Genomic DNA, 27,766 nt, shown 5'->3' with positions numbered 1-27,766 from the left:
GATGCCTTGATTTCAGTAGCTTATAACAGTAGTTTGTAACTTGTTTTATGAAACAGGGCCCAGGAGGGCTCCCCATTTTGTTTAATATTTTATAGTTTGGTGTATCAATTTTAATAATTTCAATTCATATTTTCTTTTATCTGATTTAATTTGAGTCTACATGCAATCCAGAGGCTCACAACGAAATGGCATTGCATTATTGAGTTTGGTTGCCTCGATGTCCAGATAATTTAAGAGCTTTTTATATATTCATTTTAGAAATAAAATATCAGAAGTGAGGCGGGCCGGAAAAAGGGAAAGCAGTTGGGGTGAGAAACTAGGAAAAATATTTCTATTTGGTCTTTCCAATATGGCCGATTGAAAATGAATGAGGTGAACGCTTTTTCTTCTTTTTTATATTCAATTTTAAAGATTTTACTATTAATCCTTTCTGTTACGCAGCAATAGTTAATCAACTTACGTACGGATTAATAATCTCAATGCTCGTTGTAAGATTGCTTAGTTAATACCCTTAATTAGAGAGAAACGGTGATAAGTTCGTGCAGACGATTTAAGTTCGTATCATAACATTAAATGTTCAATTTTACTTCTTAAAGAGGGTTTGATTCATAGAGCTTATTACTGGTGTATCAAACTAACTCTGTAGTATCATTAGGGGATTATTTTGCTTTCGTATAAAACCGTTAAAACATTGCTGTTTTTATTTTAGGATGTTTGAATGCAACTTAATTCCTAAATGGTGTACTAGGTTTTGTAACTCTTTGTAATAATTGTGTAAGATTTTCTTATGCTGGTGATCTTCTTTAGTTAAATTATGCGATATTAACACACATGATACAGGGGCGCTTCACTATATTAAAGATCCTACAGTTTTTATTCACAATCTGGATAGAAATATTGCGTATGAAAATAATGTCTGTCTGCAGCGTAATAATCGATATAGCTCAACCGCTAATAAAGTGATTTCCTTACTAAAACCTTGGACCATATTCTATCAATATAATGATCTAAAACATAATCACAACCCTTACCCGAAAACTACATCTTCTAAAGTCTTTGACGATATGTACCCCAGAACTACTGTCGCAGAAGCATAATTATGTTGTATCACCATAATAGTATCAAACTGTATCAAAACGTTTTAGTAGTGATATTTCCCCAGCACACATACGACAATGTCTGTCTTCGATACAGGATCTTTGATTTCATTTTCTAATCCATATCAAGTTAGTAATCATATTTGTGAAATACTTCTTTTAGGAACTGTGGGTGATTGGGTCAACCTGACTCATGTTACCATTGATTAAAAAATAAGGTGACGGGAAAGCTCATTGTTAACATTGTTTTTCTTCTGTTCGCCTTTGGTCAAAATAGATAATATTCATCCTACACGACTACTTCCAATTCTACTGATACTCCCAACACAACACAACTACTACTACTACTACTACTACTACTATTTCTTCTACTACTTCTACTCATACTACTACTACTACTACTACTACTACTACTACTACTACTACTATTACTACTACTACTATACTCCTACTATTTCTACTATTATTGCTACTAATATTTATACTACTAATATTAGTAGTAGTAGTAGTAGTAGTAGTACTACTACTGCTACTACTACTACTACTACTACTACTACTGCTACTATAATTACTTCTACCATTACTACTACTACTACTATTACTACAACTACTACTAATACTAACTACTTCTACTACTACTACTACTACTACTACTACTACTACTACTACTACTACTACTACTACTACTACTACTACTACTTACTACTACTCTTCTTCCATTACTTCTACTACTATTACTACTACTAATATTTATATTACAATCATTACTACTACTTCTGATATTACTACTATTACTATTACTAATACTAATACTACTACTTGGAAATTTGGAAAGTATGTAGGAGAGATAATAGGAATAAAGAGAGTCATGCCACGGGGAAAAGATTGATACAGAGAGAGACAGTGAATTGAGACATGTGAATAAAAATTAGAAATCGAGATTTATATAGCGCACATATCTGCCTATAATGACATTCAAGTCCCCCAAACAAATCAAACAAATTACAAGATGATACAATAGTGAGTAAAACCCGACTTAATGACAAGAATGGTAATAAATTATTCATGCAGATCTACTAAAATCAGATACATTAATCAGATTGATACCAAAACGAGATACACTGTCACTGAGATCATTTCATAATTGATGTGATTGAAATATCACCAGGTTTTGTTCATGAGGATAGCTGTCAGGTTCTTGTGGAAGATTGAGATTAGTGCACTTGACTTGATGTATGAAGAAAGGAGGAGCGAGCGGGACGGCTGCGCAGAAAGAATTATCACCCCCACGATCTCTTTAGTCCAAACTTCTTGAAACTGGTGGACGTTCCCTGATCAACCCGGTCGTGTTCATCTTTTCGTCTCCATTACATCAGACAAGCAGCTGAGTGCCTGGTTGTTCCAGGGAAGGTATCTTGTGTCGTGGTCTAGTGAATATGGCTGCGAATCACATGGTTCGCAGTTCGAGTCCCATCGCGTCACTAATGTAATTTGGTAAGACATTACCCTTGTATAATGTTGTTGCTCCATGACCCTTTATTTGTTGGCAATAAAATATAATAGGTAAAGTTTAAAAACAGCTTTTTGAAGTGTATAACACTGCATGAAATCGCTTTTCTCCCTACCATAATATTAGTTTATTGAAATCTTCTTAAATATAGGGTTCGAACCTGTAAAACACCAAGATGTTGATGTCTTGATAAAATATTAAATTCCTCTTCTCTGGAACATTGTATACTACATGCTGTTCTGATTTCATACATTAATTTAGATTAATTCCTCAGATATTAGATCATGTTAATAAATGAAGAAGTGGTACATGAAGTTTATTTTAGTGGAATTTTTAAAACATAATTAAAAACCGAATCTTTTTTAAATAGCTACACACTGGCTTGAATTCATGGTGTATTATTTGGATGGAATTAGAACAACGTCTATCCAAAAATGTCAGGTGTAACACACTTAGATCAAAATATCGCTTTTAAGAAAGCAAAGACATAATGAAATGGAGTGTTTATATAAAACTCCTTATTTTCCCCTTGTTATTTATTTCGGTCATAATTATTTCCCTGTATCACAAAAAAATACTTTATCACTGTCTCCCTCCCCTTTTTTCTCTCTTTCTCTTTCTCTCTCTCTCTCTCTACATTTCTATATCTCCCTCTTTTCCTCGCGCAATTACCCCCTGTAAAATTATCCCAAAAGGACCACCCCCCCCCCCCCCCCGGAAATTAACCCCTAGGAAAATCGGACAATTAACCCCGTGGACAATTACCTCTCAAGGAAAAATACCCCCACCACTGATAATTACTCCCTAGGACAATTAACCCGTGGACGATTACACCTCATCCCCCCCCCCCCTTGTTCATTAAAGGGGAAGCCTAACCTGATAATAAGTTGGTTTTATTAATTCGGGGGGGGGGGTAAATGTCCAAAGGGGTAATTTTCAGGGAGGTGTCGTTGTCCGAGGAGGTAATTTTCCAAAGGGGATTTTCTGGGGTAATAATGGTCCATGGCGGCAATTGCCTACTGGTAATTGGCCGGGGGTGATTGTCCAGTGAGTAATTGTAGCTCTGGTAACTGGCCGGGCTGATTGTCCAGGGGGGTATTGTCCTATAACCGGTTTATAGGGCGAGGCTTAGCCAGTTGTAGACAAAATAAAGGCTTCTGTTTTCCGCTTTATTAAGTTTACTTCATAAACATCATGCTATTTTGTTGTACCACTTCCCCTTTCTCTGTCTCTCTCTCTCTCTCTCTCTCTCTCTCACAAACACACTTTTCCCGTAAGTTTTTATTTAGATCTCATTCAATATCAAAAGCATACTAAAAATTGTTTAAAATACAATTAGTTTTTCATCAAATTAAAAATACTTCAGTTAACTTAATACATGTAAAATTCATAAATCACGATAAAAATAAATCAATTTAATCAGTTAATATAACACAAGCACAAACACACACACACTTTCTCTCTGTAATTGTATATCTCTTTCTCTCTTGAGAGTTATTCCGCACAAGTTTCCCTTTTCTCACTGCATTTATATGTTGTATTACTCTTCTTCGTTTCATTATGATAGCTCCCTAGTTGTAAGAATATTAGTATAGACAAATTATAATAACATATAAGTATCATTCAGACGTAGTATTAAAAGTAGCAGCAGCATCATTAAGCATGGTAATTGTAATCTTGATGATAATAATAATAATAATGATAATACTAAAAATGATAAAGATTGTATTAATAATGATGATAAGGCTGAGTTCCATTTTACTTGATATTTGATATCTTTCTTTACACAGACATGTCAATGGTTCAATTGTAAAAATGATTGTTGATTCAGATTTCGTTTACAGAGACTAAATATAAGGTGGCATGCATTTTACGATTTCTGTCAACACCTTGTTTAGATATCCTTAGATTATTTAGCCTTTTTAATTTCAGAGCAAAAATGTAAAATTACACCAATACATTGACAGAGGCAGTTTAAACGAAAAAGGAAGGGACGAGAAACCATTTTTTTTCTTCATTTGGACTATTTATTGTTTATATCTAGGTACATACATGTACATATACATATACAAATATATTTATTGATTCGATTTGATTTCATTTGATTTATTTTTCCACTCAAATATCCAAGATTAAAGTAACATATAAACCATACAGTATTACAATATATAATAGAACAAATTAATTATACAAGTAACGAAAACTGATAAGAATCTACGAAACAAAATATGTTTGCAGAGTAAATTTATGTTTAAGAATAACAAAAAATATATTTATATTGCTTTATTTAACTGAGAGGGGGAAAAGGGTATCTCAGAAAAGCTAGGCTTGTATAGAGAGTTTCCCTGTATAAATTAAGTAATTGTCAGCGTGCATCAAAACTTGCGCAGGCCCACCCAGACAGACCCCAGACGCGTGGATGTACCCGTCCGCGTCGGATCACCCGGTCTTGCCCGCCGAGGCTCATTCCGCATAACATCAAACTTCCGTTGGCAGGTCGAACAAGCTCTAGGCTTGTCCGACCTAGCAACCAGCAGTATAAACTATTGTACGTATGTATTTACACATATATTGAGAAAAGAAATGAGAGAACAATGGTTGCGTAGCTTACATCAAAGTTCTTTATTGCTTTACTCCCTTTTTGGAGAAAAAAAATTAAAGGTTAAAAAAATGTATCTGCCGAGAATCGAACCCGGGTCACTGGTTTAGAACGCCTATGCTTTAACCACCAGACCACGGAGACAGGCCGGTAGCTTCGGCGACACCAGATTCAATTGACCGAGAGATTGACAAATGTTCAACCTTCATCTATTCAATGAATTCCTTTGTCGGGGGCAGGTTAGTTTTGAAAAACGGATCCAAGCGAATGCTTTGATTGAAGCTACGCAACCACTGTTCTCTCAATATATGATAGATTGAGAATTTATCTGTTTTTTGTTTTTTTTAATAATTATTGCTATTCATATTTGCTTATGTATGATTTATTGTCAACAAGTCCTTTTTAGTAATTTATGTTTGTTATGTTACCAAAAACTGGTTATACTTGTATGGAATGCAAAAGAGAATAAATCAAATCAAATCAAATCACATTTAATTCGTTTACAAAATTTTCAAATGAAAATTTACATTTGTGAAAGAAATATTTTCAAAGACCCTTTTTTCATATCATTACTTGCAAGATATGCAAATTATATTACATGCATATCCTTACGCTAAATGTCTAGTAATTATTCCGCAAACGAAACGAATCAAAATGTTGTAATGAAAACTAACACGAATATAGTATAAAGAATAATTATAAATCTATGTTGGAAAAATGACAATGACATCATTTTATTCACAGATGTCAACTACATATCTGCGGCACTCTAAATAATTTGTTTATTTCTCCACTTTCCCTTTAGCCATGTACCTTCATGTTGTTAGGTTAAAGGTGCCACCCTGGACCATGGAACATGTTATTCTACCTTTAAAAAAAATCATATTTTATCAATAAAGTCACTGAAATTATATTCAAATTTAGCAGCAAACCTTTCCTTTTAAATAATAATAGTAAAATCACTACTAAAAAAAACCTTTTGAAAAGAAAGTAGACAAAATATCACAATTTCATTCCAAAAGGAGCTAAATCCGTTCAATTCCAAAATGAGTTAAATCCATGTTTCATTCCAAAAGGAGCTAAATCCACAAAATCTAAAAAATTGATAAAAATCAGAAATAACCAGTAGATTTTTTTTTTCTTATCAAACATTATTTGTCCAGGGCGACACCTTTAACATATTTAACAACATGAAGGTACATCGCTAAAAGGAAAGTGGAGAAATAAAAAAAGGTGATTTACTCAGAAGTACCCAACGTGGATTTAGCTCCTTTTCGAATGAAACCGATTTGGATTTAGCTCCTTTTGGAATGAAACATGATATTGTACCTACATTTGTTCATACTTCCTGATGAAATGTTCAACTGTGATATAATGCATTTTGTCCCCATGTAGGAAATCATTATTTTAAGACAAAAAACTCAGTTTTGATAAAATATGGATTTAGCTCCTTTTGGAATCAAGCTCTTCAAATAAAGTATGTGATTTTTTTAAAAATTATCCAGCTGTTGGTAAATAAGTGTATGTACAGCCTAAATGTAATTATCATTAAAAGTAGTTATCTAATTTCAGTGTAACGATAAAATTATTAATTATATTGTACAGTAAACATAGTCAAAGCTCGACTATAATGGAGAATGTTAGATAAAAACACAAACTTACTTCACAGAGTGCAAAATATACTTGGCCAATAACATGACACATGGTGCTTTGCAACGGAACAAGTAAATCGCTATGGTAAAACGCATATGAGATCCTCATTTCGTTGATCATTATCTAAAACAGATTAATGTTGCCTTCTGCGTAGAAGTTTCCTGATGACTTGTGTACACTGCTGCTTGAACCGTCTGCTCATGAGAGTATAGATGAACACGTTGACGATATGGTTGATGTTACGAAGGGCATAACCAACAATCACGAGCAGATTGTTGAAGGCGCTTATTCGAAAAGCCCTGAGGGCCTGACTCGGGATATGAGTGATGATGATTCCTGGCAGCCAGGATACAAAGAAGATGATGGTGATGACGAGTAGCATGACTGTCGTCTGCCGTTCTTTGCGAGCGGCTGCCTGCATCGTCGTCTTCTTCTTCTTCTTCTTCTGTAGGCGCGTATCTTGGGGGTTTTGTCCTGGTGATCCTAGCCTTATCATCTGTGAGTGGTTAATGTCTCCCTCGTGATCATTGGGTGTTAGTAGATTCATCGTCTTTAATTGCTTTGGTTGTAGAAGCTCATCATGTTGCTGCTGTTCAATTGACGATTGGTCTTCCATAGGAGGTTGGTTGGCTGACCCTAGTCCGTTCATTTCAACTATGCAGTCTTCCCGTCGTTCATCCGGAGCCACGCGCCAGGCACCCTTAAAGAGCAACAGTGGTCGTCTTCTTGGGACCACACCTGATTGAACAACTTCCGTCATCTCCTGTGTGGAGTTTCCTCCAGATACCGTGCTAATTCCTTGGACATGGTGACTTGTGGCGCCATTGTCTGAAGACCCTTCCGCAGGGGCATTGTTCACAGTCTCAGACAGAGGAGGCGCTGCCATAGTCGCGCGGATCCGATTCTGTTTCCGTATGACCTGAAACACCTTCAGGTACAGAGCACTGGTGACTAACAACGCTATGAAGAACAGCATCGTGGTGATGATAGCGTAGATAAGATCAAAGAAAGGGAATTGATTTACGGATCGGACACATCGTACACCGGAAACAAATTGGCGCGGAACTATCACTAGAGCGAGGGGGACGCTGATGGCGATTCCCAGCATGTTGCAGAAAAGCACCAGAATAACAATATGTACTGATTTCCAGGACCAGCGCTGATCGAGCGGACGGCATACGACACGGAAACGATCAAGAGCTATTGCCGCCATGAAGAAAAGGGACGTATATCGAACATAACGAAGTGAAAATGCCTTTATCTTACAGAAGGTGTCAGTGACATGATCGGGTCCTGTTATCATGACAATGGAATAAAAGGCACATATAGAGGCGAGGAGATCGATCACGGCTTGAAAGCCGATGAGAAGATCAGTGCTGGACCTCCGAGCGTACAGGTAGGAAACCACGATGATGATGACGTTGCCCGGGATACCGAAGACGACTAGGACGATCTCCATAAACAGGCTCACACTGTTGACTAGATTCATTATGTTTATTAGTTTGCTCGGATTCCAGGTAATGGTGATATAAATATTTGAAATTACAATCAATCCTTTAATTTAAAAAAAGGTGAAGAAACATGTGAAGGAACGATTAAGCAAACGGATAATTAGTATGTATCAGGCTTCACTTTGCTACAGAATGGAGAGTGGATCTTCTCGACACAAAAATTGTATAAGGTATTCTTTTTATTTCCCCCAATTATTGACTGCACACGTTCTGTTGCGGCTAAGTAAGACAGTGATTGCGTAATCATCTAATAAAGAGAGTCTGTATAAGGAACCATTATCAAATATACTCACAAAGCTGAAGACACGAATCGCTATTGAAAATGGGAATCCAGAAGAAGTAAAGAGCATGGGATGCAATTTGAATGTTGTCGAAATAATCGAAGAGCAACTAGATATGATTATTGCTCCAAAGCAAATTCGAAGAAAGGCCAAAGACAATAATCAGATATTGTTGCGAGCAGTACAACGGCGAGAGTCGTATAGCATCACGAATCGTATAACATCGAGAATCTGATGACTTTTAACGTGTAGGCAATACTGAATGAGATGAAGTCGAAACAGAATATTAATAGGAGACATAACGAGATGGATGCTTCCTCTCACGATCCTTATATAAGGGGGTAAGCAAATGCTGGAAAGTGTGCGAAAAAGACAGTGCTCGTCTGTTATTGGATGTTTCAGAACAAAGGAAGATGATGGTGTTGATCTCGCTTCGCCTGACGTTCGTTCGCTGTTTGAGAAACGAATTATGTTTATTTGTAGATATCAAAATCTGTTTGCCTCATTCAAAATGGAAAACCGAACTCGTTTTACTCATCTAATAATCCTCCCTAATATGGGTCCTATTTATTTTGGCGTCGTAAGTAACGCGAATAATGATCTCGTAAATCGAATCGGTTTCATTGGGAGCAGCGGATAAACAGGCAGGAAAAGAGAGATGAAATAGATATACACATCTAGACACGAGGCAGCTTTGTAATTATTGTTAAATATTCTTAATTTTTCTTCTTTCTAAAGCAAGGTGAGTAATGCAGTCTGACGTTGGACAAAGTGACCACGTGATCTCAATTCACTTCTTTATTATGTTTTACCTAATGTTTTAATAGTATGGATATTTATATAGCGCTGGTATCCGCCAGGCTGTGACGCTCAAGGCGCTGTACATAATTAATACAATCTCGAACATATCACTTTTTTAACTCATAGCCTGCCATATGAGGCTGCATGCACGCTACCTATTGAGTGCCATGTGCGTGCAAGGGCGCTTTCGTTATAGCAGTTATTGTTCATGCTCATTGGGCTGTGCTGTGTGTTTTGCACTCGCCATTCATAGAACCATCGCGTTAATCAGATTATCTCCAAAACAACCTGGCACAACGGGGATTAGCCCTGTGGCACGATAAGAGTTACCTAAAATACAGGGTAAACTAAAACAACACAAATTATATAAATTCAAATTGGGAATGCAAAATGGTTCCCCGTGACTATATAGATATCATCAGTGACGGTTGCAGGAGTATCTGGTGAGCAGGTTTGTCATGAGGTACTGACTAGCAAGTACTATAAGCATTTTTCACAAGCATACAATTTATTTCTCAAAATGCCTGACAATGAGCTGCACGAAAAAACGATCCTCACATACTTCAGGTTAATCACGTTTCCAAAATCAAGAATGCGCCCTATACTGTGTTTAAAGGATGGGTGGAGTGTAAAGGGGGGGGGGGCTCATTTCCATTATGCAAGCTTTAATCCACCTCTGATACTTCGATTGTTGCTGTTTTTGTTCTTATAATGACATGGGTATTATTTACAAGTATGAGCATTGCATAACTTTAAATTCGTGCTTCATCTCTTCAACACGTTCAGGCGATTTGGCGGAGCACTTGATAATAATCTCTTAATCATTTTTATAGCTTTAACCTTAAGCGAAAGACAACGGGGCGAGGGGAAATGGCGATAATGACATTTGTTTCTTAAATCATGTATGATGGTAGGTATATGTAATGACATTACGCAAAAGATCTTAGATGAGAGGAGTAATATTTATCGAATCATCTGCATAGGCACGGAATATTTTTTTACCATTCAATTCCCTTATTCCGCATCTTCTACAAAGCGGAAAAACGTGATAGAAATTTAAATCAAATAAAAAAGTACAGAGAATGTGAAGCTACCAAAAAGATTATAACTTGATAAAATAAAACGGGAAATTGCGTAAGGAGATCGAAGCTCGTCTTTTAATTTCTTGTCAAGTCTCTCTTTGGGGTCATTGTGATGATGATGATTAAATTTGCTGAGGTTGTTTATGTCTTTTGATAACAACTTCTTAATACTCTTTGTCACCATTTTCTGGCAGTCACCAGTTGGTAAGCATGCATCATATCGCTTTAGTTTGATTATATTTGTAACCTAGAAAGAGATAAGGTTTGGCCCTAAATGATATTTGAAAATTTATAATATGTATATTCTTGTCTACAAAATAATGTAAAAATATGCAATTACAAGCAATACGGGAAATCAAGACAGCAAAACAATAGTAGAATAGAAACATTTATATATATATATATATATATCACGTACACATCAATCATTATAATCTGTTCACATAACAAAAAAGGTAACTCTACTCATAATTATTATTGATCTTCTCAAACTTCTTTCCTCATTAAAATATTATTTATTTACTACTTTATCTGTTCTTACTTCATCATGTTCATTTTCTTGTTTCATAAATTATTATTATTTTGTGTACTTATATTTTTGTCCACATTTTGTTGTCCGGACTCAATAAATCTTATATACGAGATGCATGAGCTAGCATTTATGCACACACGGTGCCTAATTTTGTGGCATTGCCATATTGCATCTGATTGTAGAAAATTGTAATAAAAAGAAAAATTAAGCTTTGAAATCCTTAAATTTAAAGTATGTTGAGACTTCAGAGGTTCAAGACTACATTTTTGTTTTTACAAATCAGCATAGTAATAATATAGTCTACATATTATTTTCAGATACAAGACTTTTTAATAGAACAGTAATAAAAGAAATGTTAAGAAGGAGATATGATCAATGTCAGACTCAAATAGTTCCTGCCCTATAAGACTGAAAATGAAATAAAAACTCATTTCATACACCCAATGCGACTATAAGTACAGATCAACCCCTAAGCATGCTAGTAAAGCACAGTCGACATCAAAAAGAGGTTTTGTTAGTTGTATGCCATCATTTACGATGTTTCACGACTTCAAATATTTATTGTCCTATAAGACTAAGAATGCAATAAAAACTCAGTTTATACACCCGTCTATATGATACCAATGCGAATATAAACTCAGATCACCGCCTAAGCATGCTAGCAAAGGACCGTCGACGTAAAAAAAAAAAAAAAAAAAAAAAAAAAAAAAAAAAAAAAAAAAAAAAAAAAGAGGTTTTGTTCGTCATTAACATTATTGATTTCCTTCAGACATTAAAGATGTTTCACCCCTGTAATTTTGTTTACATCCTCTCATTCATTATATAAGTGGGACAATAATGACCGTCAGTCTTCCCATTAAGTTAAATGTTCACTAAACGGTTGTTTTATCTCCGTAATTTTGCCATTATATTCTCACCGTACTGAAATCAGGGAGATTGGGAAACACTATTCCTTTAATAACATCATACTCCTTTCAATCTAATTCTCTATCCGTCTATCTTCTCTCTAGCTAGCTCTCTCTCTCTCTCTCTTCTCTCTTCTTTCCCTCTGTCTTTTCTCTCTCTCTCTCTCTCCCTCTCTCTCTCACTCTCTAACCTCTAATTTGGTTGACATGGTTAACTTTATATCATGTATAAATACATGTAATGTATCCATTTTACAGCTATCTTGTAAACAAGTTTGAGTTTGATTTTGTGTTTTGAAGTTTTATTATCCGAACAAAAAGTACATCAATATTACAATAAAATGTGAATGTTTAACATTGAAAGGATAAATGGGACAAGAAAATAGCATTAAATGCTAATCGAGTCTGGTACCACTTCCACACAAAAGTATCACAACAATGAATGAGAATGTAAGGAATAAATATGAATAACTATTGAATACATACTTAACCCTGATCAACCATTATGCCCCCATCCCCCCCCCCCCCTCCACGATTTTTCTGATATTTTCGAGAACGCATATGGATGGCGCCCCGCCGCTCGCTGACTTTTTTCTTTCGAGTCTTACGCATCTTTTTTTAATATTTTTTATTGAAAATCGGACCTACTGTTACAAGGTCACTTGACTTTTTGTCTTCGCATGTCAGCCCGAAAATCGCTCATTTTTGTGATTTGTGTACAAAACATATGGAAATGTCATTTTTCCTAAAAATAGATCAAACATTGGTTATTGGGTCTTGTTTAAAGTTTAGGTGGTTGTTTTGGGAGTAAAAAATAGTTGAATTGTAGTAAGAAATGAAATCAAACAACAAATACAATAAAATACAAAATGTTTTTTTTTTTTTTAAACAATGAAATACATAAGAAATCATCAAAACAAGAGATAACATAAGGAATAAGCTGGCTCTTCCAAAAAAAAAATTGTCGTATTATTATTCCAAATGGTTTTATGAATATATGAAGAGCTTGATTCCACATTTTATAAAAATTGAGTTTTTTGTCTTAATATAATGATTTCCTACATGGGGACAAAATGCCCTATATCACATTCTAAAATTTCCCCAGGAAGTATGAAAACTTTTAGGTACAATTTCATGTTTCATTTCAAAAGGAGCTAAATCCAAATCGGTTTCATTCCAAAAGGAGCTAAATCCACTTTGGGTACTTCTGAGAAAATCACCTTTTTTGTTTCTCCACTTTCCCTTCAGCCATGTACCTTCATGTTGTTTTTTATGTTAAAGGTGTCGCCCTGGACCAATAATATATGATAAGAAGAAAAGGTTATTTCTGATTTTTACTAGGTTTAGATTTTGTGGATTGAGCTCATTTTGGAATGAAACATGTATTTAGTTCCTTTTGGAATGAAACAGATTTAGCTCCTTTTGGAATGAATTTGTAATATGTTGTTTACTTTCTTTTCAAAAAGGTATTTTTAGATATGATTTCAATGTTATTATTTAAAAGGAAAGGTTTGCTACTAAATTTAAATAAATTTTAGTGACTTTAGTGAGAAAATATTCTAAAATTTCACAAATTTTAGGTACAATATCAAGTTTCATTCCAAAAGGAGCTAAATCCACGATAAATAAAAATCTAAAAATTAATAAAAAATCAGAAATAACTGCTAGATTTTTTCTTATCATATATTATTGGTCCAAGGTGACACCTTTAACATATATAACAACATGAAGGTATATAGCTGAAGAGGAAGTGGGGGGTGATTTACTCAGAAGTACCCAAAGTGGATTTAGCTCCTTTTGGAATGAAACTCTTCATATGTAGTGAAATAGAATGCTCAAATAGGAATAATATATGATTTGTGGGTCAAAACGTGAATTTATGACCTTTTTTGCATAAATTACCATAAATATGCAAATGAGTAAATTTGTCATAAAGTTGAAATTATCATAGTATTCTATACACTTTACTTAACATGCGTGCAAATTTTCGCGGAGATAGGCCGCTTCACGGCCGAGATCTTAAGGGAGGCCATAAAGCCCCCCCGGCCGTACTAAGACCTCAAATAGCCCGGCCTTTTTAGGATTAAGCTAAAAACTATTCTACAGCTAGGCTAAATATGTTCTGTGATTAAATACACTTAATAAAAAGTAAAGAATTATATAACATATTATTTACAAAAAGGCAAGAAACTTCGGTAAAATTATTATTAGAGCATTTGTAATATTAGAGTTCTACGAAAGCAAGACACTGATGCTTTCTCCCATACAGATAGTGGTAGATCATTCCAAAAGCATGTGCCTCTGAATGACATTGAAAATTTACCCTGCGTTGTCCTTACTTTAAGCACATACAATTATTTACTTTCTCTTTCTCTATTTACTGTCTAGTTTCATATTTGTGCTCTATGAAACAGCAATACTGAATTAGGGACTGCGGCAATTTTGTATTCAATAATTGATACATAAAACACAAATAGATAGTTTATGGATTTGATACACATTCTATACACGTTTTATACAGTAACAATAAAACACGCCTTGGCACAAATTGTCTTAATCTGTATAACATTAACCCTTTCGATATAAGGTTTCCGCGTCAAGTGTTGATCTATATAAATTCCTACAAATGATGCAACATCAACCCGGACTATTTTAGTCTCTGCTATTCTTAGTCCCCCTTGAGTTACTACGGATGGCCTACTCCCTCTTATTAACAAATAATTAGTCTTTAAATGCCCACTGCACTACTTGTAGCTACTTGCGCCCTCTATATAACAAACAATGCCTAATCGGTGACCATTGGTCCCCCATGATCCTCTTTTTCTAATGTTAACTGAGAGCTGAGTTAATGAGATAACCACCTGTCCAGTGACCTTGCAGGGCAGTCTAATCCCTCCTGTAAACTACGGCAGATAAGCTTTAAGAGATTCACTGTAAGATTCACCTTACACCATATGGTCACCTTATCAAGATGCATATTCACTATAACCATATCAATCAAATTCAGTCTCAGTGGAATTGTATGAAACAAGTTAGAATCATCGGCAAAAAGTCTAAAAAATTAAAATAATTTGTTGAGTTTGGCAAATCGTTTCAACCTAAGTGTATTAATTAAACAGCAATCGAATGTAAATATGTAAATATGTAAGTAACAATTTTGGTATACCGTGTGTTAAGCTATATCAGATTATTAAAAAACGTCCATTTTCAAGCTTCTTTTTTTTCTTTCTTATAAATACGTGGTTATCATCTATTCTTTATTTTATTTTCACATATTTCTTTTATGATCAAGGATTATTCTTGAATGATCAGTTATTTCATGAGGATACCAATTAATTTGTATTACACCAGTTTATATGCTTGTGTATGTATCTATTTTGTTTTTGCTGCTGTTATTTGTTTTATTCTCATCAAACAGGGCTTCATGGAAGACCACTAAATTGGTGATAAGTGCCACCCCGTATAAATATCAGAAATGAATAAAAAGATAAATGCCTCATCTAAAATATATTTTCTAATGATAACAGGCTCATTGTAAACGCTATTCTTTTGAAAATGTTAAGCAATGTAAAATTTCACTTCACTCTTGTATGCACAGGTGCCAACAACTATAACTTTCAATATATTAAGTGAATGACAAATATATGACGAGAAACTTTCGTGTTAATTCGGAATGCCGAGTATCTCGAATCTCATTGCACCACTGCCAAAACTTGACAGAGGATGCAATCGGATGTAGCGTGCTGATATCGGTTTAGGGAAAAGTGTGGTCACGTAATCATATCTATTGAAGTTCCCTGGATATATCTGCAAAAGAAGGGAAAAGGACAACTAGAAGTAAAGTGAGGCAATCGATCGTGAGAAACTCTAAGAGTCCATATCAAAGTATTTTGGAGAAAGAAAAAAAACTTTAATAGTAAGGGTAAGTGGTTAAATTACAGGGGGCGGGGCACATGACCCCCCCCCCCCCCTCCACCCCACACTCAAACACAAACATCCAAGTGTTGAAAAATTAGTTTTTAAATGTTTTAATAAAAGAAAGAAAGGGAGAGAACGAGAAAATAAGACGTCTGGGTCACCTCCTGCACTTTTCCCCAGTCGGTCAGTAGTATTGTAAACTTGCATTTGATTTTCGGGGTATTAAAAGACCAGAACCCCCCCCCCCCCCCAATCGTTCCAGTGCCGCCTCAAATTATGGGATCACGCTACGCAATTGGTTATGGTAGATTCCACGTGACTCTAGGAAACAATTTGTTGATTTAAAGCGATACTGAACTGATTAACTTTGCGCCCCATCGTACTTCTTATTGCACAGTGCCATCTTATGGTCAACTTGGCAACAGTGCGTAACCCAATAACCAGGGGCGTAAATCCCGGGGGGAGGATTGGGGGCTGCATCCCCCCCCCCCCTGGCTTGAAGTAGGGGGGATGGGCTGTACAATCATCCCCCTGATATTACAAAAAAGAGAGAGAAAAAAGGAAGAAGAAGAAGAAGAAGAAGAAGAAAAAAATGTGATTGTTTCAATTTTAGCATAATACATGAGAAATGAGTTATTTTTTTTAATGTAAGTATAACTGTATAGCCTACACGGATATAGTATGTCACGATCATTAAGAGTAGTTGCGCGACGTGCGCGAACAAGCACTTCATAAACTTTAGAATAATTTTACGTTATTTTGCAAGGTATTATTATAGCCCAGACGTGAAGTGCGCCAGCGCGCGAGCGCTTAAAAAGTGCAATCATGTACAGTAGATGCCCGGCTCCCCCAACTTAGTATTATTTAGGGTACGCGTACGCTCGTTCCCGCCCTTTGAAAGCACCCCCCCCCCCCACCCTATCTCAGGACTGCCAACATTTCTGAATCCCTGGCTTTTCCTACCTTGGAGACCCCCCCCCCCCCCCCCCCCCCCCCCAAATTCAGGTGAGCTCTAGTCGATCGAGGGGGACTGGGGGCCAATGCTTTTACTTTTCAAAATGAATCCTGAATGAGCTTTCAAAGCTAGCAGGAATTTTAGGAATTTGATCCCGGGATTTGATCAATTTTTCTATGATATTCAAGATATTTTATAACCTCCTTTTTACATTTCTCAGGAGTCCAAAGAGAGAGAGAAAAAAAACCCCCCCCTTTTTAAAGAAATTAAGAGTCGAAAATGGTACAACGAATCGTCTTCTTTCTCTGATGATTTAATGAAACGTAAAAGCTTCCGCGCTTCGCGCGGGAGGTAGGGGAGGGGGGAGGGGGGAGGGAAAAACTGAATTCAGATGAGGATTAAAAGTCAAGAACGGTACAACGAATCGTCTTCTTTCTCTAATGATTTAATGAAACGTAATAGCTTCCACGCTTCGCGCGGGAGGGAGGGGGGGGGGAAAGGAAAAAACTGAATTCAGATGAGGATTAAAAGTCGAGAACGGTACAACGAATCGTCTTCTTTCTCAAATGATTTAATGAAACGTAAAAGCTTCTTCGCTTCGCGCGGGAGGGAGGGGGGAAAGGAAAAAACTGAATTCAGATGAGGATTAAAAGTCGAGAACGGTACAACGAATCGTCTTCTTTCTCTAATGATTTAATGAAACGTAAAAGCTTCCGCGCTTCGCGCAGGAGGGAAGGGGGAAGGGAAAAACTGAATTCAGATGAGGATTAAAAGTCGAGAACGGTACAACGAATCGTCTTCTTTCTCTAATTATTTAATGAAACGTAAAAGCTTAGGTGCTTCGCGCGGGAGGGGAGGGGGGAACTGAATTCAGACGAGGGTTAAAAGTCAAGAACGGTACAACGAATCGTCTTCTTTCTCTAATGATTTAATGAAACGTAATAGCTTCCACGCTTCGCGCGGGTGGGAGGGGGGGGGGAAGGAAAAGACTGAATTCAGATGAGGATTAAAAGTCGAGAACAGTACAACGAATCGTCTTCTTTCCCTAATGATTTAATGAAACGTAAAAGCTTCCGCGCTTCGCGCGGGAGGGAAGGGGGGAACTGAATTCAGACGAGGATTAAGAGTCGAGAACGGTACAACGAATCGTCTTCTTTCTCTAATGATTTCATGAAACGTAAAAGCTTAGGCGCTTCGCGCGGGAGGGGAGGCGGAAACTGAATTGAGGCGAGGATTAAGAGTCGAGAACGGAACAACGAATCGTCTTCTTTCTCTAATGATTTAATTAAACGTAAAAGCTTCCGCGCTTCGCGCGGTAGGGGGGGGGGACTGAATTCAGACGAGGATTAAAAGTCGGGAACGGTACAACGAATCGTCTTCTTTCTCCAATGATTTTATGAAACGTACAAGTAGAGGAGGGGGGAAGGGAAAAACTGGGTGCCTGCCGTAGCAACAAACTGAGTTTACAAAAGACTTAAAGATGAAGTTGAGTTCTGGTCATGCGATTGCATTGTGAAAGTAACGGTGTGGAACCGACCAGAAAGGTTGATCATCTAGCATGTGTGTATTGCAAGGTTCTGGAATCATCAAAATGATAAGAAATTTGGCCAAGTCTTGGTAAAGTTACAAACACTTGCACAGAAAGATGTATATGGGACTACACGAACACGTGGCGTAAAAAGCCGGCCCACCAATTTTTACGATGTTATATGCATATTTAGAATATGAAGGCATTTGAAGAGCCATGCTTTTCAGGGAACATGTCTTAACTGATGTTCTTCCACACTTAGATAATAAGAATGAGTAATGCTCACAAATTATTTTTCACCTCTTCCCAGAACTCAACCTTCTCTTTAACTCCATTTCGTTGACAATCAGCCGTAGACGATAGACTTCCTGCATGGCTGATTGTCAACGAAACGGAGTTAAGTCTGTTGTCAATTTTGCATATTGTTATGGCAGGTACCAGTGAAAACGAATTCGTTTAATAAAATTACGGAAATGCAAGCACTAATTTAAACAAACAGGACTTTGTAATTCCTTGCTCATTTTTACTGATTGAGGTGTCATATGAAAGGGCAAAACCTAAACTTTCTAGAAATGTGATTTTCTCTTTGAAATTCAGATACCGTCCGCCAAATGACTTTTGGTTTCCTCTCTTCAAATTCATTTTAATCACTCATGCGTGAAATATGCATCATACGAGTTGGATCAAATGCAAGAGGAGGATCTAAGTTTTCCAAATATGTGTCATTTATTAATTATAGATGTGACTAAGTTATGATAAAACATCGATAATTCTCGGTTTCGTTTTTTCTGGGACGCACTGTATATTTGCATGGATGTGGGGGTGTGGGGTGTGCGTCCGTACATCAAACAATCCAAACGTAGAATTGCTATATACTCACTTTCCGCGATCCACATTCTTTCTCCAGTGCATAAGTCCATACCTCGTTGTCCACCGAATATGAAATATGGAGAGATGTGTAATATTGTGTATAACGAGATCTGCCTTGAGTTATGACGCCAGTAACCGCGGTAACGTTTCCTAGGTCAACCTGGGTTGAATTAAATTAATGAAACAGCTATATTACAATAACCCTAATCCGTTTTCGCTCTTCTTTTTTTTTTTCTTTCGTATTGTTGAGTCCTTGATTTTTGACCTGAAGATTCCTATGTGTGAGTCATCAGCAAAAATAGTTGTGACTTTGATGCAACGTGTAAACAGAGTAACAACAAGTGTATGCCTGCTGCCGTCTCGCACTGAGCCGTGTTTATGAGAAAACCCCTTTTTTGGCAAACCGCAATATGAATACGTTCCATATTTCAAATCTTGAATTTAAAGTGCTAAATGTTTTAATTGGAACAAAATACCATGGACAGAACTAAACAGATTTAAAGGCCTATATTTTACTTAAATTTGAACCCTACTCTGGGTTTGAGCTTTTAACCAAAATCAAGTTAGTAATAGACCAGATTCTGGACGTTTAAAATAGTTTACCTTTGAGAGCGTGCGCGCGCTCACCCCACGAATTCAATGTTGGCAGTATCCGTATCCGTGCGTAATTCTGTTGTACATTCTAGCTAGGGCGTAAGCGGGTGCGCTTGTCGTTAATGCCTCAGTCACACCTTTGCGTATTTGGCTTGCGTATTGTTGCGTAATCCCCGAACGCTGACATAGACCGTGTTTACACAGTGACTCGGCTCGGGGTTGAATCCGCGAGCCGTGCTCAACCTGGCAATTTTAAGTCATGTAAACGGGAGCTCCGTGATCAGCGTGTCGAACCCAGCTTTTTTGGTTTCCGTATAAACACGATCACAGTTGCCCTTTGCGTAGGGTTCAACCCTGCTTGAGGATTCCACCCCCGAGCCGAGTCACTGTGTAAACACGATAATAGGCAGTCATACCCAATAAAGCGCAATAATACGTGCTCACTACGTACTCAATACGCAGACTACCGCATAAGCCTGCGTTGGTCGCTCGCTAGTTTCAAAATTGTCTAAACTATCGCAAGCAAACGCTAGGTCAAATCGCCTACGACCTGATACGAATGGCTACCAGTGAATGCGAGCAACTTCGAGCGACAGCGAGTGGCTTAGCGCAGGTGTACGCAAACATACGCACCTCTTCTTTTTTTGGAGCGCGTGTCACTGCCTATATAGTTGCGTTCCCTATACGATTTACCTCTCTTAGCTCGTTGTCGTCCGCATGTTTGCGCGTATTGTCGCCTACCGCTCGCAGCAGCAAGAGCCGTTGCGATTGCCGCTCGCTACGCTGCGAGTCTAGCTCGTACGCCGTTCGCTTTACTTTGCAGTCGCTATGAGCAACAGCGAGCTATAGCGTGGTCATTGGCAACCATAGGCAACCGTAAGCAGTCTTTGTACCCCACCCCCCCCCCCCCCGACTCCGGTGTCGGAATGACCGCGTGCGTGTTACCAAAATGTCCGGTAAAGGGGTACTTTTCACGCACCAAAGTCCGGCTTGTACATACACAAAATTGACTTTGCACACCGGACTTAGGGGGTGTTTTCAAAAAGAGGAACACGCATATGCGTACCCTAAATAACACTGAGTGGGGGCGGGGGCGGGCTTTGTACGAACGGCATACGACCTACCTACGAGCTAGATACGCAATAGTGTGACTGCTGCCTTTCAAATTTGCCGCGTATTGCAGTGCTGGGCGAGGCATCGTATTGATATTCCCCGGATAGCGCAGCTATACGCAGCAACATACGCAAATATGTGACGGAGGCATAATGCATACGAATAGAGGACAGTCCGGGCAGTAGACTGGTTTATTAAAGGTGGTCTGAAGTCTATAAGCTTTCCTTTGGTCAAACGTGACATTGGACCTCGGGTCGGGTTAAACTAAATAACAGATTACGGACCATGGTGTTTAAAACTCATGATTCTGGCCCGCCCCTCCCCCCCCCCCTCCACTCAGTGTTATTTAGGGTACACATATGCATGTTCCCTCCTTTTGAAAACACCCCTCTATTAAAAGTCAGGTGTGTAAAGTCAATACGGGCCGGATTTTTGTGTACAACGTGCCGTACTTTGGTGCGTGAAAAGTACCCCTTTACCGGACATTTTGGTAACACACATGGTATCCCTTCGTTCACGGAGTGGGGGGGGGGGCGGATTCTGGGCTAATAAAAAAAGGTTTTATAAAGGAGGCTAAATTGGTGTGTCACCTTGATCCACTTATCCTTGTCCGCCAAGAGCGCAACCCATCCACCGTCGTTACTGTCTGTACCACGGGCGTTCAGCCTTCCATGGTGCGCGGTCAGGCCATAAGGTCTATAGGCGGATGACGAGGTGAGACTACTATCTGGTATCCTACCATCTTCGACACCAAGCCTCTCTCCGAGGACAGGAGGGGTGCAGCCCAGCTGAACATCGTGGTTCGTAGACGCTTTAAAACAAAAGATAAGATAACGCGATTATGATAATTATTATCACTACTCGGCTAGTATTGATATCATTATTACTCCTTTTACCACTACTACTACTATACTATACATTTTATTATCATTATTATTATTGTAATTATCGTTATTATTTGTATTTGTATTATTATCATTATTACTTTAATATCATAATTTTCAGTACTATCAGTAGTATTGGTATCAACATAGTAGTAACATTAGTATAGTATTAGTATGGGAACGAGTATTAGTGTGAGTATAAGTATATTAGTATTAATATTAGTATTAGCATTAGTATTAAATTGTAGTGTTAATATTAAGGATTAGTATTAGTATTAAAATGAATGTTAGTATGGGCCTCAAGTGTGACCAGCAAATAAAATGCTTAAATATTTGGAATTAACTTGCGGATAAATTTCTTTCACCAAGTTAAGGGTGGGCGTAGGGAAAATACCGTAAAAATGGGATAGGTGTTATTAGCTAACAATTTCCTTTAAAATTTTAAATCCGGGGAAAATCTAGAATTCACGATACCACCTTTTACCGTGGTGATAAGGGAGTACTTGAAGAACACCTCTTTGTTATAGTAGCAGTAGTATTAGTAGTAGTAGTCAGTGTCGTAATAAGAGGTCCAGGGGGCAGAGCGACCGGAAGTTCATGGGTATCAGGCATTAAATTACCGTCAGATGTGCATCTAGGGGCTCGTTTTAGGGCCCTGGGGGGGGTCTAGAGGGCAGAGCCCCTGGAAAGCCTGGAGTTTTACGCGTTTAATTACGGTCAGATGAGCTTATTTTGATACCTTATTTGTGACACTGGCAGAACACTAATTGGCATGGGGTCCAGGGGCGGAGCCTACAGAAGTTCAGGGGTTTAAGGCAATTTATAACGGTCAGATAAGCATTCAGGGCCCGCCTTAAGGCCCCTGGTGGGCTCGAGCGGACAGAGCCACCGGAAGTTCAGGGCTTTAGGCACTTAATTACGGTCAGATGAGCATATTTTGATACCATATTTGGGTCCACAACTTGTTGGCGGGAAAATTGCAACTGATACCCCCCTTCTTTTCTTTTCCTCTTCCTCTTTTTTTCCTTACCTTTATCTCCTCTTTCCTCTTTTCTTTCCCTTTCCTTCCTTCTCTCTTATTTTTGTGATGGGGGGGGGGGGGGTAACAGCCTGGGAGGCAAGACCCTTTCGCCCCCTCCCCCGATCTCCTTCTTTTTCCCCATTTTCTTTTCTTCTTCCTCTTCTTTCTTTCCCTTTCCCTTCTTTTCCTTCTCTCTCTCTCTCTCTTTTTTTTTTTTTTTTGGGGGGGTGGGGGGGTGGGGGGAGAAGGCCCGCTCGGCCCCTTTGGATCCAAGTCTGTGTAACATTCCGTCCGTAAATGACCCTTCTCGCCACAACCAAAACTAACCCTGTGCGCAGACGACTGCGCATTCCCCCGCGTACCGCCTGGAGCTGCCGCGATCTTCTCTAAGCTCTTCTCTAGGCCGGACATACTGCAGCGTATCCACACACAAAACAATTTATCCCAAAACTCTATAACGAAACGTCGTATAAAGAATCATAGTATAAATTTCAAAGTGTCCACACACGAGAAACGTCATATAAATAATCATCGTATAAATTCAAGGATGTCCATAAACAGAAAAAGTAATACTGAAACTCGACAGTCTGGACTCCTTTCGCTCGAGGTCACGTTAAGCCCCGCCCAGTTAGTTACACTAGTTACACTCCCCCTGTCCACACACAACATTTTCCGTGATTAGGCGTGATTATTTATTGAGTTTCAGTTCGAAACGATGCCGAAACCTGCGTTTCGTCAGACTAGTTTCGTTATACGACGTATCGTTAGTGAGCGTCCACACACACAATTTCATCGTAAAACTATCGCGAAACGGTATAGCTAATCACGGAAAATGTTGTGTGTGGACAGGGGCTGGTATCTTTTCGTTAAACTGGATATACGGTTATCTACTAGTATTACTGTTAGTAGCCACTACTAAAAAAAACATATGCTCTTCCTGGCTATTTGGTAATGTGTTAGCTCGCAACAGAAATAGAGAAACGCGCATTTTGTAGAAAATCATGCGATATCACGAATATTTATAAATCACTTGTATTGAATTGAAAATAAGTCATGGTTTAATTTTTTTGGGGGGTTAGCGTCCCCCCCCTCCAGTACGCCAGTGGTAGTAGTAGTAGTAGAAGTAGTAGTAGTATTAACAGGGGCGTACGCAGGGGGGGGGTTGGGGTTCAACCCCCCCCTTTGGTATTTTTTGTTTTTTTGTGTTTTTTTAAATTAAAAAAAAAAAAATTAAAAAAAATTATGCCCACGGCTAACGTAAAGTGACCTTACCCCCCCCCCCCCCCCAACGAAAAAAATGTCAAATTTTCAAATTTCGAGACCAAAAAAAAAAGTGACCTTCCCCCCCCCCCCCTCCCCAACCTCCCCCCCCCCCCCCCCCAACGAAAAAAATGTCAAATTTTAAAATTTCGAGACAAAAAAAAAAAAAAAAGTGTCTGCTTCCCCCCCCCCCCCCCCCACCCCCCCCCCCCCCCCCCCCCACTGAGCGACTTTTCGGTTGGCCAAGTCGTTGCGATTTTTTTTTTGGACTACCAAAAAAAACAAAAAAAAAAGTCCGCTTACCCCCCCCCCCCCCCCCCCCCCCCCCCCCCCCCCCCCCCCCCCCCCCCCCCCACAGTGAGCGACTTTTCGGCCGGCGCGATTTTCAAATTTTCGGGAGCAAAATATTTTGGGCCAGATTTTAACCCCCCCCCCCCCCCCCCCCTTGAAAAAATCCTGCGTACGCCCCTGAATAGTAATAGCATTATCATTACCACTAGTATTAGCAGTAAAATAAAATAATTTATTTAATTATTAATAATAATAATAATAATAATAATGATAGCCTGATAGTCCACTCCAAATTTTATTAAACCGAAACGGAAATTCTTTTTGCCCAATTGATCGTGAGCCCGGCAGCCACTGAGCAGCGCCAGATCGACGTTGCTCTATCCCCTTATTTTTATTTTTATTATTATTGTTATTATTACCAAAATCATCCTTATTATTGATTTATGTTATTATATAATACTATTATTAATATCAAACATATAGACGACTATACATTGGCCCAGGGCTGTCATTGGCCCTTTTTGTGAACTTTAAGAAACCTACCTATGACATCATTGAGAGGTCCATACCCGTAAAGCTCTAGCCGAAGAGCATTGTCCTGGTTGTAGTTATGTGGATGGATCCGCACAGAGCGTGCCAACATTGGTTCCACGAAGATATGTGTCGCATAGCTGTCTGAGTCGTAATTCCCTGCAAACGCCTAGGGAAAGTATATTCCGAAACAATCTATATCATTTAAACAATCACACACCTATCAAACTTGTCTCCTTTAGGTTGAACTTGCTTTTAATTTATAGTAAAAGAGAAGGCACACCCTGTTATCAAGTTAGACTTAATAGAAGCAGAAAAATGAGAGAAACGGGTCTGTGAAAGATTGAGCAAATTCCGATTTAACACAAATTGAAGTCACGCCTGTGAAACACAAACTTACAACTCTGACCTGACGTATATTGCGAACTCCCTCTAATTTTCAATCATACATTCACCCTAGATATAATTATTACAACCCCTGTATACAACCCCTGTATAAAATAAATCGTCATTCCGTCATCAATAAAATGAAAGTTTATTACATTTTCTTTACAGAGCAAATTGGAGAGGAGCTCAAAAGGTACGTTAAAGAATTGACAATTTGTATTTGATTTATCGCAACTTCAAACATTCATAACTTTCGTAGTTTTCATTCGATTTTGCTCAAAAATTCACTGGTCTGTTTTTTCATTTTTCAGCTTCTATTATAAATCAACTTAATATATGCGTGTAGCTATCCTTAAAGGTTGAGTATAGTGTTGGGTATAGGCAGTAGCGTACCCAGGATTTTTCAACGGGGGGGGGTAAAATCGAAAATTGCGCCGAAAATTTACCAACGACTCGGCCAACCGCTGAATAAGCGGGGGGGGAGGGGGGTTAAGAGCACATTTTTTAATATATTTTTTAGTCCAGTTTTTGAGTGAAAATTTCGCAACTCAGCCGGCCGCTGAATATGCGGGGGGGGGGGGGGGGGGGGGAGGGGGGGTGAGGGGATTTTTTTTTTTGTCCCGGAAATTGGAATTATACCTACCGATATTTTGTTTAGTGGGGGAGGGGGTAAGGACCTTTTTTTTTTTTTTTTTTTTTTTTTTTTTTTTTTTTTTTTGGGGGGGGGGGTTCCTCCGAAGCACACACATTTTAAAAAAATGAGGGGGGGGGGTTAACCCCAAAAACATCCTCTGCGTACGCGCCTGGGTATACTCTTATAGGGTTTAAGTTAAGAATGTGGTTAGTATAGGACGTAGATGGGGATTGTCGGAGCTCGTGTCGTTCCACCGGTAAAGACATGTTATCCTAGGGCCCGTTCCTAGAAACGGTCATAAGTCTAGCTTCTTGACTATCCCATTCAAACCCGTGTTAATTATATAATACATGTTTCAATGGGATAGTCAAGAAGTTAGACTTATGACCGTTTCTAGGAACGGGCCCCAGAAGAACATAAAAGAACTACATTACCTCGGGCCAACCGGTATCAGGCGCGGATCCAGGGGGGGGGGCGAGCGGGCCTTGGCCCCCCCCCCCCCGCAAAAAAAAAAAAAAAAAAAAAAAAAGAGAAAAGAAGGAAAAGAAGGGAGAAAGGGAAAAGGAAAGAAAGAAAAGAAAGAAGAAAAGTAAAGGGGGGGGGCCGAAAGGGCCTTGCCTCTGTTAACCCCCCTGTTAACCCCCCCCCCCCCAATCAAAAAAAATAAGAGAGAAGGAAGGAAAGGGAAAGAAAAAAAAGGAAAAGAGGAGATACTGGCGTACTGATAGAGGGGGGGGGGCTTGGGGAAATCAAATTCAAACGTGGTTTATTTCTGATTCCACAACGGTGTATTACAAATAATGCTGAAATGACATAATTTCCGAAATTTTCCTCACTTTTTAGTAAATTCTACGTTTGTATGTGTTTGTTGGAAAATAAAAAAATTCCTAAATTTACAACCAGGCAAAAAATATGATTCTTGAGATTCCTACATGTCAGGGCCCGAGGTACGGCGGGGATCAAGAGCCTCGAGGCATCAAAATATGCTCATCTGGCCGTGATTAAATGCCTAAAACCCCTAAGCTTCCGGGGGCTTTGCCCCCTGGATGCCATCTAGGGCCCTACGGCGGCCTCTTAAATGATCATCTGACGGTAATTTAATGCCTAAAACCCCTGATTTTTTGGGGCTCCGCCCCCTGGACCCCACGCCAAATAGTGACTTGCCAGTGTCACAAAATAATAAGGTATACACAAAAACATGCTCATCTGACCTTAATTAAACGCCTAAAACCGCTGGGCTTCCGGGGGCCGGCTCCGCCGCCTCGACCCCACCTCTTTGAAATTCAGACAAGGATTAAGAGTATAGAGAACGGTACAACGCATCGTTTTCTTTCTCGCGCAGGAGGGGAGGAGGGGGGGGGGGGCTGAATTGAGACGAGGATTCAGATTCAGAGGCGAGAACGGTAATACGAATCTTTAATTATTTAATGAAACGTAAAAGCTTATGCGCTTCGCGCGGGATGGAGGGGGAACTAAATTCCGATGAGGATTATTTTCGAGAACGGTACAATGAATCGTCTTCTTCTCTAATAATTAAATGAAGATTAAAAGCTTCCGCGCTTTGCGCGGGAGGGGGGAACCTGAATTCAGACGAGGATTAAGAGTCGAGAACTGTACAACAAATCGTCTTCTTTCTCTAATGATTTAATGAAACGTAGAAGCTTCCGCGCTTCGCGCAGGAGGGGGAGGGGGAGGAACTGAATTTAGACAAGGATTAAGAGTCGAGAACTGTACAACTAATCGTTTCCTTTCTCTAATGATTTAATGAAATGTAAAAGCTTTCGCGCTTCGCGCGGGAGGGGGGGGGGA

At 38.7% G+C, this 27,766-nt stretch overlaps 1 protein-coding gene across 1 annotated transcript; it reads right to left on the bottom strand.

Annotated features, from left to right (window-relative positions):
- Window positions 1-6,992: 6,992 nt before the first annotated feature.
- LOC100893857 (gastrin/cholecystokinin type B receptor-like) lies at window positions 6,993-8,348 on the bottom strand. Its single transcript, XM_030987546.1, has one exon. The coding sequence runs from the start codon at window positions 8,346-8,348 to the stop codon at window positions 6,993-6,995; it is 1,356 nt and encodes a 451-aa protein (XP_030843406.1).
- Between the last annotated feature and the right edge of the window lie 19,418 nt (window positions 8,349-27,766).

Source organism: Strongylocentrotus purpuratus, unplaced genomic scaffold, assembly GCF_000002235.5.
Source record: "Strongylocentrotus purpuratus isolate Spur 01 unplaced genomic scaffold, Spur_5.0 spur5_scaffold_16, whole genome shotgun sequence".
NCBI classification, from domain to species: Eukaryota; Metazoa; Echinodermata; class Echinoidea; order Camarodonta; family Strongylocentrotidae; genus Strongylocentrotus; species Strongylocentrotus purpuratus.
The sequence above is the reverse complement of the archived record's forward strand: the minus strand, read 5'-3'. Positions and strand labels throughout refer to the sequence as shown.